The 23,380-nt window shown below is 42.2% G+C and overlaps 1 protein-coding gene across 1 annotated transcript in view; it reads right to left on the bottom strand.

Annotated features, from left to right (window-relative positions):
• The window catches only part of GALR1 (galanin receptor 1), a 625,922-nt gene that overhangs the window by 201,127 nt on the left and 401,415 nt on the right, over positions 1-23,380 (bottom strand). The window contains exon 2 of the mRNA XM_073678918.1: positions 18,375-18,440. Within this exon, the coding sequence (XP_073535019.1) occupies positions 18,375-18,440 (66 nt within the window). The remainder of the gene's footprint in view (positions 1-18,374; positions 18,441-23,380) is intronic.

A 23,380-nucleotide genomic window follows, 5' to 3' on the forward strand; every position in this document is an offset into this window, starting at 1 on the left:
GTAGCCTTCACACACAATATGATGCTCCTACAGTCTTTCCCACATTATATGATTTTCCCACACACCTACACACAACATGATTACCCTCCAGCACTCTAAAACAGTATGATGCCCACAGAATATGATGCCTTCACCTCACCCCCATTAGTATGATGACACCATAGTACATTTCCCTTCACACAGTTTAACGTCCCCACAGAACAACCACACAGTATGATGTCCATGTTGTAAATTATCCCAAACAAAGTATAATGCACGCACAGCCCCCACAAACACATTACAATGCCCCTACAGTTCTAACACAGTATGATGCCTCCACAGCACCCATACAAAGTCTGATGCCTCCAAAGTACCCCCACACGTAGTATAATACCCCTACAGTCCATCATGACACCTCCCACACAGTCTAATGCTTTCACAGTCCTGCCACACAAAATATGATCCACCCACATTCTCTCCACGCATTATGAATACCCCACTGCATCCCACACAGTATAATGCCCACATAGCAATCCCACACTATATGATGCCCCCATAGCCAACCCACACACAATATGATGCCCCACAGTCCCCATAATGGCCCTCACACAAGCATCATATTTGCCTACATACCTACTCCTCAGCGATTGAGCTGTTCACTGCTGTCCGGTCTCATAACCTGAGACTGGCAAGTAATCTGAAGGTCTTTCAGTCTCTATAAAGTAGGAATGTGTAAGGCTTTCTGCCAAACCATTGTGTTCAACTGTATCCTTAGGACAGATACAGTTGAAGTCAGGACAGATACAGTTGAAGTCGGGACATATCCCAACATTCCAAAACAGCAGGACAGCTCCCAGAAATTCGGAACTGTCCCACTCTATCTAGATTGGTTGGAAGGTTTTCATATGTATGTAAATTATGCATTATATGTTTTGGACTGGAGAAACAAAGGTATTGTTGATATGCATTAGAATCATATATGACTTTCAATGGTACATTATTTTTCACATATTATTGCTTTACCGTGTCAGCTAGAGAGTATTTCTGAATGTAATGAAAGCAATATACACTCTCCAGGGCTTAAAATTACCTACAAAAAGCTTAAACATGTTGTGAATTACAGTATAAAGAATATCAATACCACAATCAATAGTACTCAATTTACACTGTCATACAAATAATCACACTAATAATATAAAAGACAGTTTTGTCACACATCATGATCAAATTGTGAGAGCCTATTTACCACTTCAAGGCAAACAAAGGCTCAACTGGTTGTCTGTAATGATTTTTGCTGTGTTGGCCTGCGATATAGTCAATGTATCATCAACACCATCATTGTCAAAATAGTGAAAAATGTCCAGTGTATCTAGTAATTTTATAAGCTCCTAATGTTGCTGGAAATATGTATTAGTCCTAATTATGCTATTCACAGAGGGTTCTACTATGATACTCTAGCCAAAATACAGGTGCACCTCACTAAATTAGAATATCATCAAAAAGTTAATTTATTTCAGTTCTTCAAAACAAAAAATGAAACTCATATATTATATAGAGTCATTACAAACAGAATGATCTATTTCAAGTGTTTATTTCGGTTAATGTTGATGATTATGACTTACAGCCAATGAAAACACAAAAGTCATTATCTCAGTAAATTAGAATAATTTATAACAACAGCATGAATAATATTTAAAAAATCTGAAATGTTGTCCTACTTAAATGTATCTTCAGTAAATGCACTCAATACTTATTCGGGGCTCATTTTGTATCAATTACTGCATCAATGCGGCGTGGCATGGAGGGAATAAGCCTGTGGCATTGCTGAGGTGTTATGGAAGTCCAGGTGGCTTTGATAGCAGCCTTCAGCTCATCTGCATTGTTGGGTCTGGTGTCTCTCATCTTCCTCTTGACAATACCCTGTAGATTCTCTATGGGGTTTAAGATCAGGCGAGCTTGCTGGCCAATCAAGCACAGTGATACTGTTGTTTTTAAACCAGGTATTGGTACTTTTGGCAGTGTGGACAGTTGCCAAGTCCTGCTGTAGAATGAATTTTCCATCTCCAAAAAGCAATTTCCTGGTAGACGGCTGCGCTGACTTTGGTCTCGATAAAACACAGTGGACCTACACCAGCAGATGACATGGCTCCCCAAACCATCACTGATTGTGGAAACTTCACACTAGACCTCAAGCAACTTGGATTGTGATCTCTTCCTCCAGACTCTGGGACCTTGATTTCCAAATAAAAATTGGAACTCTGGGACCTTGTGGAGTGTGTCAATGACTGCCTTCTGGACATCTGTCAAGTCAGCAGTCTTCCCCATGATTGTGGAGCCTACTGAAACAAACTAAGGGACCTTTTTAAACTCTTAGGAAGCCTTGGCAGGTGTTTTTTGTTAATTATTTTAATTTATTGAGATAATGACTTTTGTGTTTTCATTGGCTGTTAGCCATAATCATCAACATTAACAGAAATAAACACTTGAAATAGATCACTCTGTTTGTAATGACTCTGTATAATATATGAGTTTCACTTTTTGTATTGAAGAACTAAAATAAATTAACTTTTTGATGATATTCTAATTTAGTGAGATGCACCTGTATGTATTTTTTTATATAATGCATTGTGAATATTTACAGCAATTTGTGTACAAAATGACTTTTCAATCAGTATTGGAGTGAAACTTTCTACTTAAATATGTTTAGAAGAAATCTTAAACTGGGCTAAATGTTGTCTTCAGACTTATTTATCTGTATTATAAATTAATTATGCACCATTGAATAATGCGCTATAAAATTTGCTAACAGTCACATTAATTTAATCCGTTTTGGCTTGCTGTCACAAAATACATAGTCAAATATTTCAAATTTTCTCTACTTATTCAGTATCTATGGCTAAATAATCGCCTTATTATGAATCTGCTAAACAGGCCATTGGATTGTAATGCAGTCATGTATCTTTCAGTTATGGATTGAAAGCAGCTGATAATTTAATGCTTGCTTGATGCTCTTTTTGCAACTTGGAGCCAAAGCATGTTGAAAATTCAGCTCTGAGCAACAGTGCACCTTTTGTAAGCACAATATGGTAGTTTTGGCTCTGCATAAATGGTAAAATATAATTTTTTTATGCTTCTAAACTCTAAAACACAAATAAAATAAACATAAGTAAATATTACAAGGTCATTATTGAATATCATTAATGCTGAAAAATAAAATAAACTTTATCTTGACTGTGACGCCAGACTGTCCCACAAGAATATATAGTTTTAACACCTCTATAAGCAAACAGCACAATCTAATTTAAGTTGTGTTTTTTATAATGGTTAGTTCTGCTGCTTTGCAATGTTTGGGTCCTGGGTTCAAATACCATCAATGACCACCTGTACAAGGAATTTCTATCTTGTGATTTTTGGGGGGTTTCCTTCTACACTCCAAATACTTATAATGTATTTAGATTGTGAGACCAAATAGGTATAGTGATGATAATGACTGTGGAATGTGATTGTGATGAACAAATATAATTATAGTGTGACAGGTTATCTAGTTATAAAGCAAGTCATGCTGGGAGTTGTAGCTTCGCAAAAGCAGTAGAACTGCACGTTGGAGACTAATTGGTGTATAGCATATGCTGGTGCCTTGTGTTCATAAGGAAGGTTACTGAATTTTTACTTGTTGAAAGGTATTCTTGATTATAATCAGTAAATCATAAAACTTTTTATCAAGAAATGACAATTGGCACATATGAAATTGTTTCTTAAGATTTGCCATTTTTAAAACCAAGTGAAAAAACTATTAAGCAATAAACAAAAAGCCAAACTTCCTAAGACGCTCTCTATTCATATGTAAATTTAAAAAAAAAGCTGTTACAAGATCCAATTTTTCCTGCAGAATATCATGCTGCTATGTGCCAAAATTCACTGTGGCCCACAGTTATTGGGCAGTTCTAAAATTGAGCAACCAATGTTATTTTTTAACAGTCAAAGGCATTCAGTGAATTTCAATAAAATATGTTAATAAACCATTAAGGCTTTAATTTCAGTAACCCAGTTCAATACCTAACTTACAGTAACTAAACACTACAGTCAGTCCCCACAACAGTTGAAGTGTAGATGCATACTTCTGTAGCAGCGATGGACTTATCACCTGTGCAGCTGATTCAGTGCACGGGGCCTAAAGGGGAGTGGGCCCACTCCAGCTGTGGAGCAGTGGTAGGCATTCAGAGACTGGGCAGTACAGCTGAGCAAAAATTAAAGGATTTATGTAAGATATTAACTTTAGCCGTGGTATGAGTGGGTGAGGCTTATTGGCACAATGAGTGTGGTTCATACAGGAACTTGGTGGAGTGTATCCTGCCAGTGCTTTGTCTTACCTTCAGCAGAAAGCTTAAGGGTTAAAGCAAACCTGTCAGCAGGATTTAGCCCTATAAACTAAAAGCATGGCTATAATGGTACTGTGATGCTGATTAATATGATAACTGATGTGAAGGGATCCGATCAGTGGCTACTGAATACTCACCTTATGAAGCTTTCAGAAAAATTCATCTTGTGTGCTTCGGGGTGGGAGGTGGGGGCAGGGTCTGTACTGAGCCGAGATCTTGATCTGCGCATGTGCCGCCTCTGGCGCCCTTTTAGTGAAGTCCTGAATACAAGACGCCGGCTCCCACTGAGCACACACCATCCACACAATGATGGTGTCAGCGCAGAATTTAAAAAAGGAGGCAGGCCACTGAATAATCAGTGACCTGCACAAGAAAGAGAGGAGGTTGGTGGGGTGCGGAGAAGAAGAAGAAGACCCTGACCGCATGTCCCGCTCCAAAGCACACTGGAGCACAGAAGATGTTCAGATTATCTGAAAGCTTCATAAGGTGAATATTCAGCTGCCACTGAGTGGATCCCTTCACATCAGGTATCAGATTAATCAGCATCACAGCACCATTATGGCCATGCCTTTAGTTTATAGGGCTAAATCCTGCTGACAGGTTCGCTTTAAAGAGCACCTTTCTCTTAGTCAAAGTCACCAAATTATGCTTTAATTTTATTCCTTTTGCTCCCCTGAGTATTCCTTTTTTTCTTAAATCTGCTATACAGTTCCAGAGATATGAGACGTTATATTTAGTGTTAATTTTATGGTCATTGGCGCAGTTCACACAATTCATTGGGGAACATCTTAGGATTAGTGTTGAGCCACCCCCGTAGTGTTCGAGTTCGGTTCGGTTCGTCGAACACCCGTGTGTTCGCCGAACTGTTCGTCGAACTGTTCGTCGAACACCTTCGAACACCGTTAAAACCAATGGCAGGCAAACAAAAACACATAGAAACACATAGAAAACACCTTCAAAGGTGTCCAAAAGCTGACAAACTGCTCAGAAGACACAACTAACACATGGAAAAGTGACAAGTACATATAGTCATGCGAAAAGAAAAGAGGTGGAGGAGTAAAAGGAGGGGGAGACACAAATATAGGCATGTCATGCCCTTCTAAAATCCAAAAAGTGAGAAGCCGACATGTTTAGTCCGCTCCTGCCCGTGCCACCTCCGTGTCGCCGGGTTTGTGCCAGAGCCGCGGTGAACCCTGACGGCCAGCCCCCCTCTCCCAATACTGGTGCCTGTCCGCTGGTGGGTCGAGCGAGCCCCCCTGTGGTGGAGGCAGCTCTAAGCTTTTTAATTTAAATTGTCTCTCTAATTTGAATGAATACACTTTAAATCCATTTACAAGGATCTATTGGAGGGCAAGTCTCATGCCAGCAGCCGCGTAATTCCAGCTCCAGTAGCATCCACTAAAGCTGCTGCAGTTAAAAAGCTTTTATAAGGATCGAGCTCGGCTGTCCACCGCAAGGCATCCTACTGACAGTCCCAGCCCCTATGCCTTGGGGTGCCTCCTGATGCTCTTCACTGAGTATCCCGTGGTCCCGAAGCATTTCCTTTGAAAAAATTAAGTGTCCAAACTACAGGTGGTGTAGCTTGCTTAACAGCCGGGATAATCCGCTGACTAGCAGACACTGCTACTAGGCACAAAGTATTTCCTGGGCTAGATGCAGTTAAAAATTTGTAATTAGATACTCTCATTGGATGCTGAGAAAGCATTCCATAGAGTCTCCTGGCACGCCATATATGATTCTCTTAAAAATCTTGGGGTAGGGGTCTAGGGGACCCTTTTATAGCCAAAATCACGGCCCTGTAACACAATACGTCAACTAGGCTGAAGATAAATGGAACTGTAGCACCCTGAGGGCTCGGTTGCTACAGAGGTATTGCACCTCACCCAGAGGTGTGATATCTCACTCTCAGGTAAGGATGGAGTGTGGATCAGGACCCGACACCTGCATGCATTACACCACATTGCCGTGGGGCAGGGCGACCAATATGCCTCTGAGATGGGCACGACAGTCCCTGTCCCTGGCTGGAGTGGGGGGAGGGAACACTGAGGAAGGGGAACCCTGTAGTGCAGGAGCAGGGAGGAAGCAGTTCCTGGGTGCATTGAGAAGGGAGTATAAAAGGTGGGCACCATCTTAGTTCAGTGCAGAGAAGTCTGAGCAGAAGTGGCAGGGAGCAGGGGCTCTGCATGAGCTCTGCTCCGGAGGCGGGCCTAGTAACAGAGGCCCAGACCTGGAAGAGGGAGAAGGAAGGAAGAGGAGCGGAGAAGGCTCCAGGAATGAGGAATGAAGGGATCCCAGGGGTGCGGACGGGCGAGTCGCCACCGCACGCCCGAATCCACCTGCGTGGAGGGGTCAGGCCAAAGGGGGAGACCGGTCCCCGAAACTAGTGGAGGCAGGAAACGACCCTCAGCTAGAAACCGGAGGCTCTGACATTTTATGTGGCGCAGCCCCTCGCTACACCCGCTAGGAAGGCACCACATAGGGTCAGGGAAACTGGCGCCAAGTTTACCAAGAGGAGGCCCGAGGCAGCCGGACAGAAGGGTTGGTAAGAAAGGCCAGACAAAGGACACACAAAGGGGGTCCTGTGAAGCGCTCCAAAGTTATCTGGGAGTTGTCTGAGCCCCTCACCTGGTGAGCACAGTACGACGTGGGCAGCCGTTACCTGCAGACGTGGTCTGGATAATAAGAACTGTGAGTAAAGGCCCTGGACTGCATCACTGACTCCGTGTCGTTACTGCTGCTGCCCTGCACCATCACCCCCATCCTCCGCATACACTGCCCTGAGGCTATACTCCTCCCGTGGGGAGTTATGCTACGCTCTGCTGCACCCACAACACCAGCCTCAGCGGTCTGCCCTGCAGCGGCGGTTCACTCTGACCGCAATCCACGGGTGGCGTAGTCGGACATTTAAACATCAAAACCACATAAATAGTTCCGCCACTGGTTTGACCACCCTGAGCCACGAAACCGGGTCGCCGCCACGAAGACTACAACCACCAGCATCCACCAAAAAGGGTCCGGCTCCGGGTGTCCCAAGGCCCAGGGGGTGCATCAGAACATTTTCATCACCTTTCACAATCACCAATGGGACAAGGCAGGGATGTCCTCTGTCCCCTCTCTTATACATCCTAGTGACGGAGCACCTGCTCTCATCAATTCGCCATAACCCCAATATTAGGTGGATTGAGGTGGGAGGCACCGAGTACAAGTGCTCTCTATTTGCTGCTGATGTCCTAGTATATATCACTCAATCACATATATCCATCCATGCTGTTATGGCTGAAATAGATCACTTTGTTACATGGTCAAATTTTAAAATCAATGCAGCGAAGTCTGAGGCCCTCGATGTCTCCCTCCCCAAATCCATATAGGATTCCATCCAGTCCAACTTTCCCTTTGCCTGGCCCTCACAGGGTATCAAATACTTAGGAATTCCTATTCATAGAGACCTCTCCCATCTATGTTATCTTAATTTTGGGCCCTTTATTGAACAACTCCATACAGACCACGGTTGGCAAGTTAGAACTGTAAGATTCACTACGTGAACCACTGGTGTTTTGTGGAAAAGCACATGTACACTGTGTTCCAAATTATTATGCAAAAAGTGTTTAGGAGTGATAAGGGAAGAATTTGTTTATTTGTCAGTTAAACTCATTGATGGTGATGTGTGTCAGGGCTCTTTATATCACTGTAAGCAATTGCAGACACCTGTGCTAATTAGTTTGGCAGGTGTGTCCAATGAAAGGCAAGACTACTTAAGAAGGCTGTCTCACATTATTAAGCAGCCTACATTTTCTGCCAAAATGGGAAAGAAAAAGGATGTGTCGGCTGCTGAGCAGCAACAAATTGTGGAGTGTTTAGGTCAAGGCATGACTACAATCAACATTGTGCGATGATCAGGATGTAGTGTCTTGGCAATCAAGAAGTATGTAGCTGATTCACAGTACACACGTGTGCGTGCTGATAAGGGCAAATTGAGGACTCTTTCCTACAGGCAATTACGTCAGGTTAAAAGAGCAGCGGCAAAAAAGCCTTGTCATAGCAGCAGACAAGTTTTTGAAGCTGCTGGTGCCTCCAACGTCCCCCGAACAACAAGATGCAGGGTCCTTCAGAGGTTTGCAGCTGTGCATACGCCATCCTGTCGACCTCCTCTATCCACTTCACACAAGCAGAAATGGCTCCAGTGGGCCAAACATTACATGAAGACTGATTTCAAAACTGTTTTGTTCACGGATGAGTGCCGTGCAGCGCTCGATGGTCCAGATGGATGGAGTGGAGGATGGCTGGTTGATGGACACCCCATGCAAACACGGCTACAGCGCCAACAAGGAGGAGGTGGAGTAATGTTTTGGGCTGGAATCATGGGGAGAGAGATTGTCAGCCCCTTTAGGATCCCTGAAGGCGCTAAAGATGAACTCCATAATGTATGTGGATTTTCTCAAACAGCACTTCCTGCCATGGTTCAAGAAGAAGAACCGTGTATTTCACAGCAAGATCATTTTTTTGCATGATAATGCACCATCTCATGCTGCACATAAAACATCTGCATCTCTGGCTGATATGGGCATAAAAGGGGACAAACTTATGGTGTGACCCCCATGCTCCCCTGACCTCTACCCCATTCAGAACCTCTGGAGCATCATCAAAAGGAGTGTCTATGATGGCGGGAGGCAGTTCACATCTAAGCAACACCTCTGGGAGGGTATTCTGTCCTCATGCAAAACAATTGAAGCAGAAACCATCCAAAACCTGACAAATTCAATGGACGAGACAGTTCAGAAGGTCCTTTCGAACAAGGGGTCCTATGTGAAAATATAACATCACCTAGAATAAAGTTTTGAGTTGAAAACTGTTTGATTTCAGTTTCTAATAACCTGCTAATGCTTATAATTTCAAAAATGACAATTTTTTTGGTCTTTATTAAAATGAAAAGGTTGATCGAAAAGTTTGGGGGATCTAAGAGTGTGGCAACCCAGTAGTCATGATTACTTCAATTCTGACAATATGAGGGTCATGTTGCAGGTAGTGCAGCAAGAAGGCACTTATGTGTCTTGCGCATCTCAGAGTCCCAAAATTATTTTCCGGGCTAGATGCAGCTAAAAATTATTATTAATTTTAAATCTGGTGGAGCTTAGTATAGATGGCCTAATAGGATCAGTGCTGCACACTGCTACAAAGCCCAAATTATTTTCCAGCCAAGATACAGATAAGCATGATTAGTAATTTGAAAGCTTAAAACGGTTGGTAGGGTGATTTTAACCAATCATCAAGCTTTAACTCTCCCCAGGATGACACAGGGGTAGAAAAGTCATTTCGGATCCATGATTTGTTCAACTTTATGAACGTGAGTCTGTCTACATTATCAGTGGAGAGCCGCGTGCGCTTATCTGTCAGCACACCACCAGCAGCGCTGAACACACGTTCAGACAGAACGCTGGCTGCGGGGCATGACAAGATCTCCAAGGCGTAAGTGGCTAGCTCCGGCCATTTATCCAGATTGGAAGCCCAAAAAGAGCAAGGGTCCAGTGAGACAGTCATGGCTTCAATGTTTACTTGGAGATACTCCTGTACCATCGTCTCTAGGCGTTGACTATGTGTCAGACTTCTTGTCTCCTGTGGCCTTGCAAAGGATGGGCTAAAAAAGTGGTGAAATGATTCCGCAAAATTGATGTTACCAGCAGATACTGTGGTTCTGTTACGGTTTGAGTGCTGAACACTTGACGGTCCCACGGTTGGCAAGTTGGTACTGTGAGATTCACTACGTGCACCACTGGTGTTTTGTGGAAAAGCACATATAAGATTCTGCAACAGTCTCTGCTGATACTCCTGCATGCGTGCATCCCTTTCTATGGCAGGAATAATTTTGGCAAATTTACTTTTGTACCGGGGATCTAACAGTGTGGAAACCCAGTAGTCAGGATTATTTCTAATTCTCACAATTCGAGGGTCATGTTGCAGGTAGTGCAGCAAGAAGGCACTCATGTGTGTTGCGCATCCAGGAGCACCAAGTCCCTGTTGTGTTGGTGGCGAGGTAACAATCATGCTTCCTTCCTCTGTCCTCTCCCCCCAACCTCGCACAACAGAAATGTGATCAAGGTCTCCCTCATCTGATGAGTCTTCCATCAGTTCGTCCTCCACTTCTTCCTGGGCTCCTGCACCTTCCTCACTAGTTTGGCTGCTACCATGCGCCCTGGTAAAACCATCTCCCCCACCATCACATGCCTGCCGCCTTGGTGCTGCCGACCATCTGGACCTTGCAGATGTTAGCCCTTCCGCATACAACTCCTCCTCCTCTACTTCCTCCACCTCCTCTTGTGCCACCACCTGACTCCGAATTCTGTTTAACATGTGCTCCAGCATGTAAATCACCGGAATAGTCATGCTGATAATGGCATCGTCAGCACTAAACATCTTCGTCGCCATTTCAAAACTGTGCAGAAGGGTGTGAAGGTCCCTGATCTGAGACCACTCCTCCAGCGTGATTTGCCCCACCTCTGAATCTCGTTGGCCCAGGCTATACGTCAGAACGTATTGCACCAGGGCTTGTCGGTGCTGCCACAGTCGCTGCAACATGTGCAGAGTTGAATTCCACCGGGTAGGCACATCGCATTTTAGCCGGTGAAGTGGCAGGCCCAACGACTTCTGTAGAGATGTAAGTCGCTGAGCTGCGGGATGCGAACGGCGGAAGTGAGCACACAGCGACCGTGCCCTCTGCAGAAGGCCATCTAGTCTGGGATAGTGGGCTAAAAATTGCTGGACAACCAGGTTCAACACGTGAGCCATACAAGGCACGTGTGTGACATTGCCCCGGCGAAGGGCCGCACCCAGGTTTGCAGCATTGTCGCACACGGCCTTCCCTGGTTTCAGGTCCAGTGGAGACAACCATTCATGAAATTGGTTCTCCAGAGCTGACCACAACTCCTCAGCTGTGTGACTCACATTTCCCAGACATTTCAATGTAAAAACCGCCTGATGACGTTGAGCCCTACTGCCAGCATAGTAAGGAGGTGTGCAGGATCCCTTCTGCGCAGTTAGAAAGCTTGTGGCGTGACCAGACAGGCTTTGGGTGCAGGTGGAAGACCGAGAGGAGGTTGAGGATGCAGAAGCAGTGGAGGAACTTTGACATAAAGAGGATTGACGCACAACTCGTGGGGACGGCAAGACTTGGACAGCAGCCCCTTGTCCTGCTGTCACCATAGTTACCCAGTGCCCAGTCAGCGACATGTAACGCCCCTGTCCATACCTACTCGTCCAAGTGTCTGTGGTGAAATGCACCCTGTCACACACAGAGTTTCTCAAAGAAGCGGTGATGTTGTGTGCGACATGCTGGTGGAGCGCAGGCACACCTTTCTTTGAGAAGTAGTGCCGACTGGGCATCTGGTACTGGGGCACTGCGACGGACATAAGGTCTCGAAAATCCTCTGTGTCCACCAGGCGGAAAGGCAGCATTTCTGTAGCCAAGAGCTTGCAGATGGTGAAATTCAACCTCTTAGCTTTCTCATGGCTAGGAGGAAATGGTCTTTTACTTGTCCACATCTGAGGGACCGAGGGCTGGCTATTGTGCTTAGACGGGGTTGATAAGGGTGTCCCCGGCAAACTGCCGGTCTGTGAGGAAGATGCAGGCGGACATGTTAGGTTGCCTTGATCCAAAGGTGGTGCTATCGATGTCGGACAGCGCTCAACACCAGCTGGTGTTACCACCTCCAAAGAAAATGATGACCTGCCAATCACGCTGGCTGTTGCGGGTAAAGAGGTGGCAGGTCTGCGCATCAAAACAGGTGTGACTGCTGTCCCCCCAGTCACAGAGGATGAAGAGGCCACGGATGCACAAGATATGGCAGACGGTGGTTGGCCCGGCGGGCTAGGTCGCATTGTAGCACACTGAGCTTCCCACTGCAACTTATGCTTCATGTCCATGTGCCGGTTCATGCATGAAGTACTCAAACTATGTATTTTTTGGCCTCTACTTAGCTTTTGCTGACAAATGTTACAGATAACACGAGTTGGGTCATCTTTATCGATCTGAAAAAATGCCCAGGCTATGCAAGGCTTAGCACCCATGGGACCTGAAGTGCCACCACGACTTGTGGTGAGAGGCAGAGTTGTGTTTGAGGATGCAGTTGTTGACGTGCTTCCAGTACTACGTCTCTGTCCAGGAAGGCGCAACCTGACCTCGTCGTCACTAGCATCTTCCTCCACCTCCTCTGCTGACCTCATCTCTTGGCTGACTGTGGGTTGACAGTAAGTGGGATCTCCAACCTCATCATCATCACCCTGTGCGTTATCACACCCGTCATCCTCAGAGCCAACCTGTTCCTGCCCTGACAAAAAACTAAAGTTGTTGCTCCAATCAGGTATTTGAGTCTCATCATCGTCTTCCTCATTGTCTCCACCAACAGGAGTTACATTTTGGGAATGAGGGTCTACATTATGGTCAGAACCTTCTGCGTCTGGTCCTGGATCCGACTCATAAAGATTCTGGGCATCAGTGCAGATCATTTCCTCGTCTGGATTCACAGAAGCACTGGAGTCGACCTCTGATTCCCAGGCTATAGTATGAGTAAACAGCTCTGCAGACTCAACCATCTGTTCTACCTCATACTCAGACGGGCAGCTGGAGATTTGGGAGCTGTGAGGAAGCAAGTGCGATTGGGGTGACACCTTTGAGGACTGGAGTATTTGTGATGTTGAAGTTGATGTGGAGGAGAGCCCACTTAAAGGAGCACTTGATATCCGTTGAAGCACCTGCTGTTTTTGTGCCTCATCTGGAATTTGTAGCGATTGGCGTGGCCGTAAGAAAGGGATCTTATCACATTGTCCGCTAAAAGAAGTAGACATTTTAGTTTGGCTGGAAGAAGGTCTTTCTTCTGCAGATGTTACTGTTGCTTTAACACCTACCCCACGGACACAACCTTTTTTCCCCTTCCCAACACGCCTATTCCCATTTCCACCAGCAGCAGGCCTTTTTCCACTCATTTTGGTGGTTAACTAATTCACAACTCTGGAGTTGTTTGCACAAAAAAACAATGGATGGGAACCGAGCAGAGCTGAGTGGCCAAACTGTGGTATTAGGCCAAAACTATTGGCTGGGTTAGATGGAGAAAAAAATTATATTCGATTTGCAACATGATGGAGGTCAGTATAGATGGACTAATAGAACAAGTCCCAAACACAGCTAGAAGCCCAAATGTTTTTTCAGAGGTAGATGCAGAAAAAAAATATATTTTGAATTTGCAACCTGATGGAGGTCAGTATAGGTGGACTAATAGAACAAGTTCCACACACTGCTAGAAGGCCAAATATTTTTTCAGAGCTAGATGCAGAAAAAAATTATATTCAGTTTGCAACCTGATGGAGGTCTGTATAGATGGATTAATAGAACAAGTCCCACACACAGCTAGAAGCCCAATATTTTTTCAGAGGTAGATGCAGAAAAAAAATATATTCAGTTTGCAACCTGATGGAGGTCTGTATAGATGGATTAATAGAACAAGTCCCACACACAGCCAGAAGCCCAATATTTTTTCAGAGGTAGATGCAGAAAAAAAATATATTCAGTTTGCAACCTGATGGAGGTCAGTATAGATGGACTAATAGAGAAAGTCCCACACACTGCTAGAAGGCCAAATATTTTTTCAGAGCTAGATGCAGAAAAAAATTATATTCAGTTTGCAACCTGATGAAGGTCAGTATAGATGGACTAATAGAACAAGTCCCACACACAGCTAGAAGCCCAAATATTTTTTCAGAGGTAGATGCAGATAAAAATTATTTTGAATTTGCAATCTGATGGAGGTCAGTATAGATGGACTAATAGAGAAAGTCCCACACACTGCTAGAAGGCCAAATATTTTTTCAGAGCTAAATGCAGATAAAAATTATTTTTAATTTGCAACCTGATGGAGGTCAGTATAGATGGACTAATAGCGAAAGTCCCACACACTGCTAGAAGGCCAAATATTTTTTCAGAGCTAGATGCAGATAAAAATTATTTTTAATTTGCAACCTGATGGAGGTCAGTATAGATGGACTAATAGAGAAAGTCCCACACACTGCTAGAAGGCCAAATATTTTTTCAGAGCTAGATGCAGAAAAAAATTATATTCAGTTTGCAACCTGATGGAGGTCAGTATAGATGGACTAATAGAACAAGTCCCACACGCAGCTAGAAGCCCAAATATTTTTTCAGAGGTAGATGCAGATAAAAATTATTTTTAATTTGCAACCTGATGGAGGTCAGTATAGATGGATTAATAGAGAAAGTCCCACACACTGCTAGAAGGCCAAATATTTTTTCAGAGCTAGATGCAGATAAAAATTATTTTTAATTTGCAACCTGATGGAGGTCAGTTTAGATGGACTAATAGAGAAAGTCCCACACACTAATAGAAGGCCAAATATTTTTTCAGAGCTAGATGCAGAAAAAAATTATATTCAGTTTGCAACCTGATGGAGGTCAGTATAGATGGACTAATAGAACAAGTCTCACACACAGCTAGAAGCCCAAATATTTTTTCAGAGGTAGATGCAGATAAAAATTATTTTTAATTTGCAACCTGATGGAGGTCAGTATAGATGGACTAATAGAGAAAGTCCCACACACTGCTAGAAGGCCAAATATTTTTTCAGAGCTAGATGCAGAAAAAAATTATATTCAGTTTGCAACCTGATGGAGGTCAGTATAGATGGACTAATAGAACAAGTCCCACACACAGCTAGAAGCCCAAATATTTTTTCAGAGGTAGATGCAGATAAAAATTATTTTTAATTTGCAACCTGATGGAGGTCAGTATAGATGGGCTAATAGAGAAAGTCCCACACACTGCTAGAAGGCCAAATATTTTTTCAGATTTAGATGCAGATAAAAATTATTTTTAATTTGCAACCTGATGGAGGTCAGTATAGATGGACTAATAGAGAAAGTCCCACACACTGCTAGAAGGCCAAATATTTTTTCAGAGCTAGATGCAGAAAAAAATAATATTCAGTTTGCAACCTGATGGAGGTCAGTATAGATGGACTAATAGAATGATGCTATGCCCAAAAGATTTTACTTCACTAGGTGCAGTAAAAAAATTGGTATTCTATACACAGGTGGTATATCTTGCAACACAGATAGGCTACTCCACTGACTAACACACTCTGCAATAGGCCAAAAAGGATTAGCTTTGCTAGATTCAGCCAAATGCTGTGAAAAAAACTTGCACAGCACTGGCACAGACCTGCCTGGCAAAAACTGATAGGAACTGATGTAACCTAGTCCTGAAAAGGACTGCAATTACAATTAGTCTTTACTCCCACAATCTATCTATTTAAGAGCACAGACCTGCCTGATAAAAGTCGTAGGAAATGCTGTAACCTAGTCCTTAAAAGGACTGCAATCACAACTATTCCCTACTCCCAAGCTATCTGTAGATTTGTGCGAAAATTGGCTTGAAATTAACAAGGTATAGCGCACACAGCAACAGCGGTGCCGTCTAACACGCAGCTGCAGCAGTGAGAAAATGGTGGCGACGGGGAAAATGGCTTGGTCTTATAGGGCAAGGACATGTGACATACACTGCCAATGACACATGCCCTTGCTTGTGTGAAAAACAGCAGTTCGCTTCGTGTGTGCGCTGCTGATAGGCTGACAGACTGCACCTCCCCACTGCAAATGCGGGAAAGAGAAAAAAAAATGGAGATCTTCATTATTCCTGCAGAGATCCATCCCCTGCCCCTCCCCCCACCCCGCTGTACACTCAAACTGCGTATTAACATTAATTTTCATCATTACTGAGAAAAAATCCAGTTATGATTTTGGTGCACGAACAGTTATCGAACATAACCTCGAACAGCCGAATTTTTCTCAAATCGTTGGTGTTCGCCAAACGGCTCGAACACCGCCCAAAACAGCTCGAATTTGAGATTGGCGAACAGTTCGAGTAGAACAACGCTCATCTCTACTTAGGATGCCCTAAATTATTATTCTTTGAATACTATTTCCTTGGTAAAGACCATAAAAATGAAGACTAAACAAAAATGCCCATATCTCTGTAACAGTATGGCAGTTTAAAAAAACAAAAACGTTAAGAAATAAAAAAAAACAGGTTACTCTTGGGATTAGCTGGAACAAAAACTGGCCACTGTCCCCTGGTGACAGGTCGTTGATGAGGTAAGACGCGGGGAACGTCTATTATCTAGTAGTGTCAGTGATCCTTCTAATGAGTGGTATGCATAGTGTTAACATGTTCAGTATGTGGTTGATGGAAATATGCACTTCTTTGAGTAGTGTGTGTATTGCTTATGTCTGGTGCCAGTCTGTGACTGATGTTTATGTGTCATGTGTCTAATGTATGACTCTAAGTTTCTTCTTTCGAAGAGTGCCAAGCCGATGTAAGGAGCCTTAAAGGCCATGTAATTTCCCTTTGGGAATTTAAATATGCAAATAGTCTCTTCACAGAGGAAGAGGACTTAAACTTGAGAGTTACCAATTGTATGTAGCATTCCTATAAGTCAATATCAATCCTTTAACAAATTTTGCCACATGACTTAGGGTAAGAACCCAAACTGGAAACTCCATTTGCAGACACATATTTAGGCATGTTTTCCCCCATCAATGCAAAGAAGTAGGTCTGATTTGGCTAGGTGAGAGGTCTCTGACAGATGATCTGAGGGGGTAAACTTCTACATGTCAAGAGTGCCAAGCCAGTGTAAGGAGCCTTATAGGCCATGCAATTCTCCTCTGGGATTTTAACTATGAAAATAGCCTCTTCAGAGAGGAAGAGCACTTGAATGCTAGTGCCACCTATTGAAAATAGTGATCCTTAAAGTCAATATCGACCCCCACCTCTCGCCTAGCCAAATCAAACACCCCAAGACACATGTCTGCAAATGAAGTGTCAAGTTTGTCTTCTTCTCCTAAGTCATGTGGCTAAGACTTTTAGGATTGCTACATCCAATTAGTGGTGTTAGAGTTGAAGTCTTCTTCCTCACTGAAGAAGTTATTTGTATAGTGCTTGACTAGCGCATATGGCATGTGTCTAGTGCGTGACTGGCATGTATGTGTCATGTATAATGTTTGACTGGCATTTATGCAGCACAAATCAAGTATGTGACTGGCATCTCTGGGTCACGTGTCTAATGCATGGCCTCTCATATGTGGCATATGACTAGTGCATGACTGATGTCTATGTAGCAGATGTTTAGTGTGTGACTGGAGAATATGTGACATGCATCTAGTGAGTGACTAGCATGTATATCACATACTGTGTGTCTAGTCCTTGACTGATACGGGAAAAATATATATTTGTTCCATGTTAGCCAGTAGATAGAAAAATATTAAAACTTGAGAGTCCTCAGTGGTTGATACCTTTCAATGGCTAACTGGAAAGATGGTAACAAATAGCAAGCTTTCGAGACTACTCAGGTCTCTTCATCAGGCATAATATAACAGAAAATCTGAAGAGTCACATATTTATACCCAACAGGACATAGAATAATGCAGTAAATGAGACAAGTGACGTGAGAAACAGTTGGGGCAGCAAATATTGGAGGAGTTCCTAGGTAAGGAGTGTGAAAGTGTTATTGTCCTATGATTGAGGTCAGGTCAGGGATTGTGATGCCCCCACAAAGTCTGAGGAGCACATTCCTTAACTGATGCAAAAAACATAAATCCGTGCCACTCATTCATTCCTGCTCTGAATGTATCATTACAAGTTTGTATTGCATACGTTTTTGACCTGTCTCCCCCACAGACAGACAGCTTGGACATTTGGTACACATAATGTAGTGTACTTAACATCTATTTGGTATGTCTGTGTGACTATTATGAGGATGACGCCTATGTGGCATGTGACTATTGTGTGACTAGTGTCAATGTGACATGCATCTTTTTGTATCTTTGGTGCCATGTACAAAAGGGGGGCCCAGACACATTATTTGATCAGGGGGTGTCAATATATGCCTCTATTGATAATTTACATTCATAAAGATAACCTTTCATAAACATATTACCAGTTTAGCTAAATATAACATTACCTTTTTCTTTGAAGCTTCTGACTTCTTTGACATGTTCCTTAACTTTTTATGCAAATGGTTAAGAACCTGAAATCATAAGAAAATAATCTCACCAATCTCATTCAAAGGATAAATATAACAATATACAGAACTTTCAGTTCACTTGTTTAACGGTAAACACTTCAAGGTAATTGTAAGTCGTCCATTATCAGTTAGATCAGAATGAACATTCCACTACGAGACTACGTCAGCATGTATCAAGATGAATCATATGTCTGATAGACAACTTTACAAATAGTTTCTTTGTTCTTTTAAACATTGAGATGATTCTCAGAAAAAAAAACTTTTTATTACTCATGGCATTGCTGGAAGATCAAAACCATGTTTATTCAGGAGATTAAACTCCTTATCTCATTGTGGATGGCGCTAGAGGGCAGCACTAGCTTGAAATTAGGTGCTCTGTGGACAGATTCTCACGCAGCTGGTCTTCTAAGACAACTTCAATGTATACTTTGAAAATGTCACCCATACATTCCATGAGGTCAACCTACAACATACAAAGTGATATATATTATGTCAAATGTTTAAAATGGCCTCTTTTAGACTGGAAGAGGTGGTACTTTGGACAGAGTAGGACAAGATTGCCACTAAGGGCATGAACTCATGAACTCAATTATCATTAATTTTCCTGTCTTATGGAAATACTAATTGAACAGTCATATTATTTCATGCCTATTCAGAGCACCCAAAGTTGCATGTTACAGGGTGAATAGAATCATGGACTTAAAGAGGTTATTGGACTGCCCCTTGTTAAATACTGCATTCTCCAGTGCAAAATAACTCACCTCACATGTCATCTCCAGTCCTGTGACATCTGCGCTGAATCACCAAAATTTTTTATGATATTGTTATGCTACGTAAGTGCTGCAGCCAATCAGTGACTGCTAATGGCTACAGTTTTCACACTTCCCTGAAACCTCAAAGTTTTATCCAGGGAAGTGTGAACGAAGCAGTCAACTAGTGGCCGCTGATTGGGTGCAGTACTTAAATGTCATAACAATGTCAAGAGAGCGCCAGGATACCTGACACTGACATTGCTGTAGCAGTGACTGTCTGAAAGGTGAGTATCTATTATTTTACCGGAGTACAAAGTATTTAAGAAGGGACAGTCAATTAAACAGCTATAATGCCAAACTTTTAGGAATTAACTGGGGATGGAGTGAATACTGAGAGATCCCTGCCTTGGGCACCAAGACGGCTTTCCCAAAATCTAGTCAACATTTTAAATTCAAAATATAGAATTAATCTCTGTAAATAGGACACTGATTAATAAATAATTATCAGTGATCTCTTCTTGGTAAATACAAGGTTTATTGGAATATCTTTAATGTGTATTGGTGCAGAATTTATTATAAGATACAATGTATAACTACCCCATTCAAACTATTTAGATTGTAATCATAACCCGAATATATCCCTATTTTTATGTCATTTCTACCCATTGAATGTGATAGGGAAGGCAAAAAAGTTGCATCTAAAAATCAGCACTATGAAATTATTATAGAATGAGACACGATAAAAAAAACACATTATAAAACTGCTTAAAATGTGCAAGTTGTTGAATTTGCATTGTTGCACACTACTGTGTCCTGAACTTCCATGCTTTTCAAATCCATGAAATGAGATTTCTGTCAAAACTAACCACACTTGAACAAATGTAATTGCAGAAAATAATAAAAGAACATATTTGTATGCTTTAGACTTTTGCATGTTTTTTTAATGCAAGTCAAATCTTCTTTATAATGTATCAGATCAACCAAATACAAGTGTCTAAGCGTAAAAGAATAAATAAATATGTCTGCTTGAAATTTAAATTGTAACCCCCAAAAAATTTACTTTATGTTGCTCTTCTAGGCATTCTTTAGATATTAATCTATACGTGTATGAAAAAAATAAAATGCTGATAATATCTGTAAAGTGCTGTGGAATTAATGGCGCTATATAAGTGAGTAAAATAAATAAATAATTGAAAATATAATATTGAGTAATATATATGTGTAAATTGGTAATATTCAGTATCGCATTAACGCGTACTTACACACCTTTGAATGCTATCAAAGAGGTTATCAATGGTTGTCTGAGGAATGTTCTACAACACTGAATGTACTTGGGCACACAAATCATCAAGATCCACTGCTAGCAGCTCCCTTTGCAAGTGCCGACCAAACATGTTACAAATCTGCTCAATAGGAAACAAGTCCAGAGATGCTGCAGGCCATGGTGGCACCTTTGGATCACATAGACTGCTCACGGTAGCATAAGCAACATAGGGCCTGGCATTGTCATGTTGAAAAATGGCTTCTGTGACATTTTGAAGAAATGACCATGTGTTTCTGTGCATAGCACTCATACATGAGACTTAATAAATTGAGATGTTTTAAAAATTTTATAATTTGCATATCATTAACATGTGTGTCAATCCCGTGATTTACATAATTTCTTTACTCCTCCATCTTGGTGTTGCAATTTCAATGTTGAGGAGTATATGAATATATATATACCTGTATATATAAATAGTAACTTTGTATAGAAACAAACAACAGCAAGGTACATAGAAATTAACTTGGTCAGATATAAATCTATGTTGAGTTTTGTAGTTCTTTTAGTGTTCCCCTTAGCACTCTGTGGTTTTCTCTCATTCTTTAAAACGTCTTGAGAAGTTGACCCTAGATCCATGAGGAGGTTTACATACTATTGTGTCTGGGTGGAGCAGCGATATGCTACTTATTTTTGAGAGTTTTCTGCCACTTTTCTAATAAGCAAAGTGTTAGTGATTTTCCCTTTGTGTTTATTCGGGATTAGGCAATTTGGGTACACTTATATAATTCTCTACCTATTTGCATTCTCCATATAGCTCTGAAGAATATGATGATATGTAACAAAATATTAAACAAGCTGTATTATTCCTATCTCCACATACTTTATTCTATGCTAATAGGAATAGCTTCACATGAAATCCTTTTTCCATGTCTTTGGAAACATTTATATAAATAAGTTAGAGCTGAGCAATCATCACAAAAGCCTGGTTATTGATGCTATAATTAAATAAAATAATAGAGACACAGCACAATCTTCAATTCAAAAGACTACAATCATAATTAGACTGTGCCAAATAATTAAATATCCACGTCTGAGTAATTAATAATTGATTGCCCATGGATTTATTATGGGTGTATTATGAGGATTAGCAAAACAGACAAAAATTAGACTTTGCAGATTTGCTCAAAATTGTCCAGGAAATTCAACTTTCATCTTCTAAAAAAATATTAATGGCATTGTCTGTTTACAGAATATTGATGACCTATTCATAGAATTGTACATGAATATCCGATCAGTGTTGGCCCAATGCCTGGTACCCCCGAGCATAATAAGCCTAAGGTAAAAAAAACAAAACAATAATACTCACCCAGACCTCATCTTCTTCATGTGGTTCCTTGCTGATCTAGCCTACAGTCATGCATGTCTTTAGTCTTTATAGGTCTTTTCTAGTCTTCAGAGCATCCATTATTAACTAGTAGCGATGGGCGAGCACTAAAATGCTCGGGTTCTCGACCGGAACAACGAGCCCAATGTAAGTGTATGGGAAAATCGAACATTTTTCAGGAGGCTTCCCCGGCGGTCTGCAGAGGGTCTAAAAATTGCCCAAATAGATGGGAACAGTGCTCAAATGACATGGTAACAGCATGGGGAAGACCCTTGGATTGGCATTTCTGACTCCCAGGTCACTTCTGTCAACGACGTCAGAGGTATTATGCCACTTTTATGAACTCACAATAAGGCTATGTGCCCACGATGCAGAAATGCTCCGGATTTTTCCTGAGCGTTTCTGCATCTCCCCTGGCAGAAAAAAACGCATGCGGATTGTACATGCGTTTTTCCTGCCAGGGACATGCGGATGTGAAGCATTCTTCACTTGCATTTCCACATGCGGGTTGACAAGCGCTTTCCAAGCGATTTTAGCATCACTTGGAAAGTGCTTGTCAACTTGGTCACACTATATAAATCCATGCAAACGGCATGAATTTATATAGTGTGACCGTAAAAGAATGTCAAAAATTAAAAAAATAAATCTATACTTGTCTTCCGATGGCCCCCGGTGTCTTGCTTCCCTCCGTCCTGGCTGCCGGCAGATCGCGGTACACTGAAGGACCTGCCGACGTCAGCATCGCGTGACCCATCACATGACTATGACGTCAGCGCAGGTCCTTCAGTCCATCGCGATCTGCCGGCATGGGAGTGGTAGTGCTGCATTTTTTTCCACAATGATAATCCGCAGCGGAAATTTCCGCAGCATGCGCACAGCACATGCGGATTATCATTGGGGAACTGGCAGGCCTTCCACCATGCGTTTTTTAAGCATTTCTGCAGAATTTTTGCCGCTGCGGAAACACTTAAAAAATGCATCGTGGGCACACAGCCTTAAACATACAAAAATGGAACCAAAATGGATTTTCCTGGGAAATATGTTAAGGAACATCCTTTCCAGGGTAATGGCTTGCATATGAAGCAAAATAAATAACCAAAAAAAAATACTCCTCCACACCTTGGGCTATGTTCACACTTAGCGTTTTTGATGCGTTAATTCACTTTTGCATTGCTTTCAACCGTGACAAATGAATTCACCAGGAAATGTGATTTTAACATTTTACAACCTTATCTGGCCATGTGGTGTGTGAGATATCATCAGACACATCGTGTTCCATTTAGGAAGGAGGGACTCTGAAAGTCACAAGGCCTATTTTTAGGGCCATCAGGCGGCCTTTATTATTCTTAAAGGGCCAGCAGTTGGCCCTCACTATTCTTAGAGAGCTATCAGCCGGCTATGTTTTATTGTTCCCATTACTAAAGAGTGGGTCTCCTATGCTGTTATTGTGTATGCAGTGAGTGGCAGTGCTTCCCAAAATTTGGATGCACTCTAATACACTTTGAAAATTTGGACACACCCCATTAACCCCTTTGAAGAGACT

This window comes from Phyllobates terribilis, unplaced genomic scaffold, assembly GCF_046119375.1.
Source record: "Phyllobates terribilis strain yellow unplaced genomic scaffold, ASM4611937v1 Scaffold_4__5_contigs__length_816908805, whole genome shotgun sequence".
NCBI lineage: Eukaryota > Metazoa > Chordata > Amphibia > Anura > Dendrobatidae > Phyllobates > Phyllobates terribilis.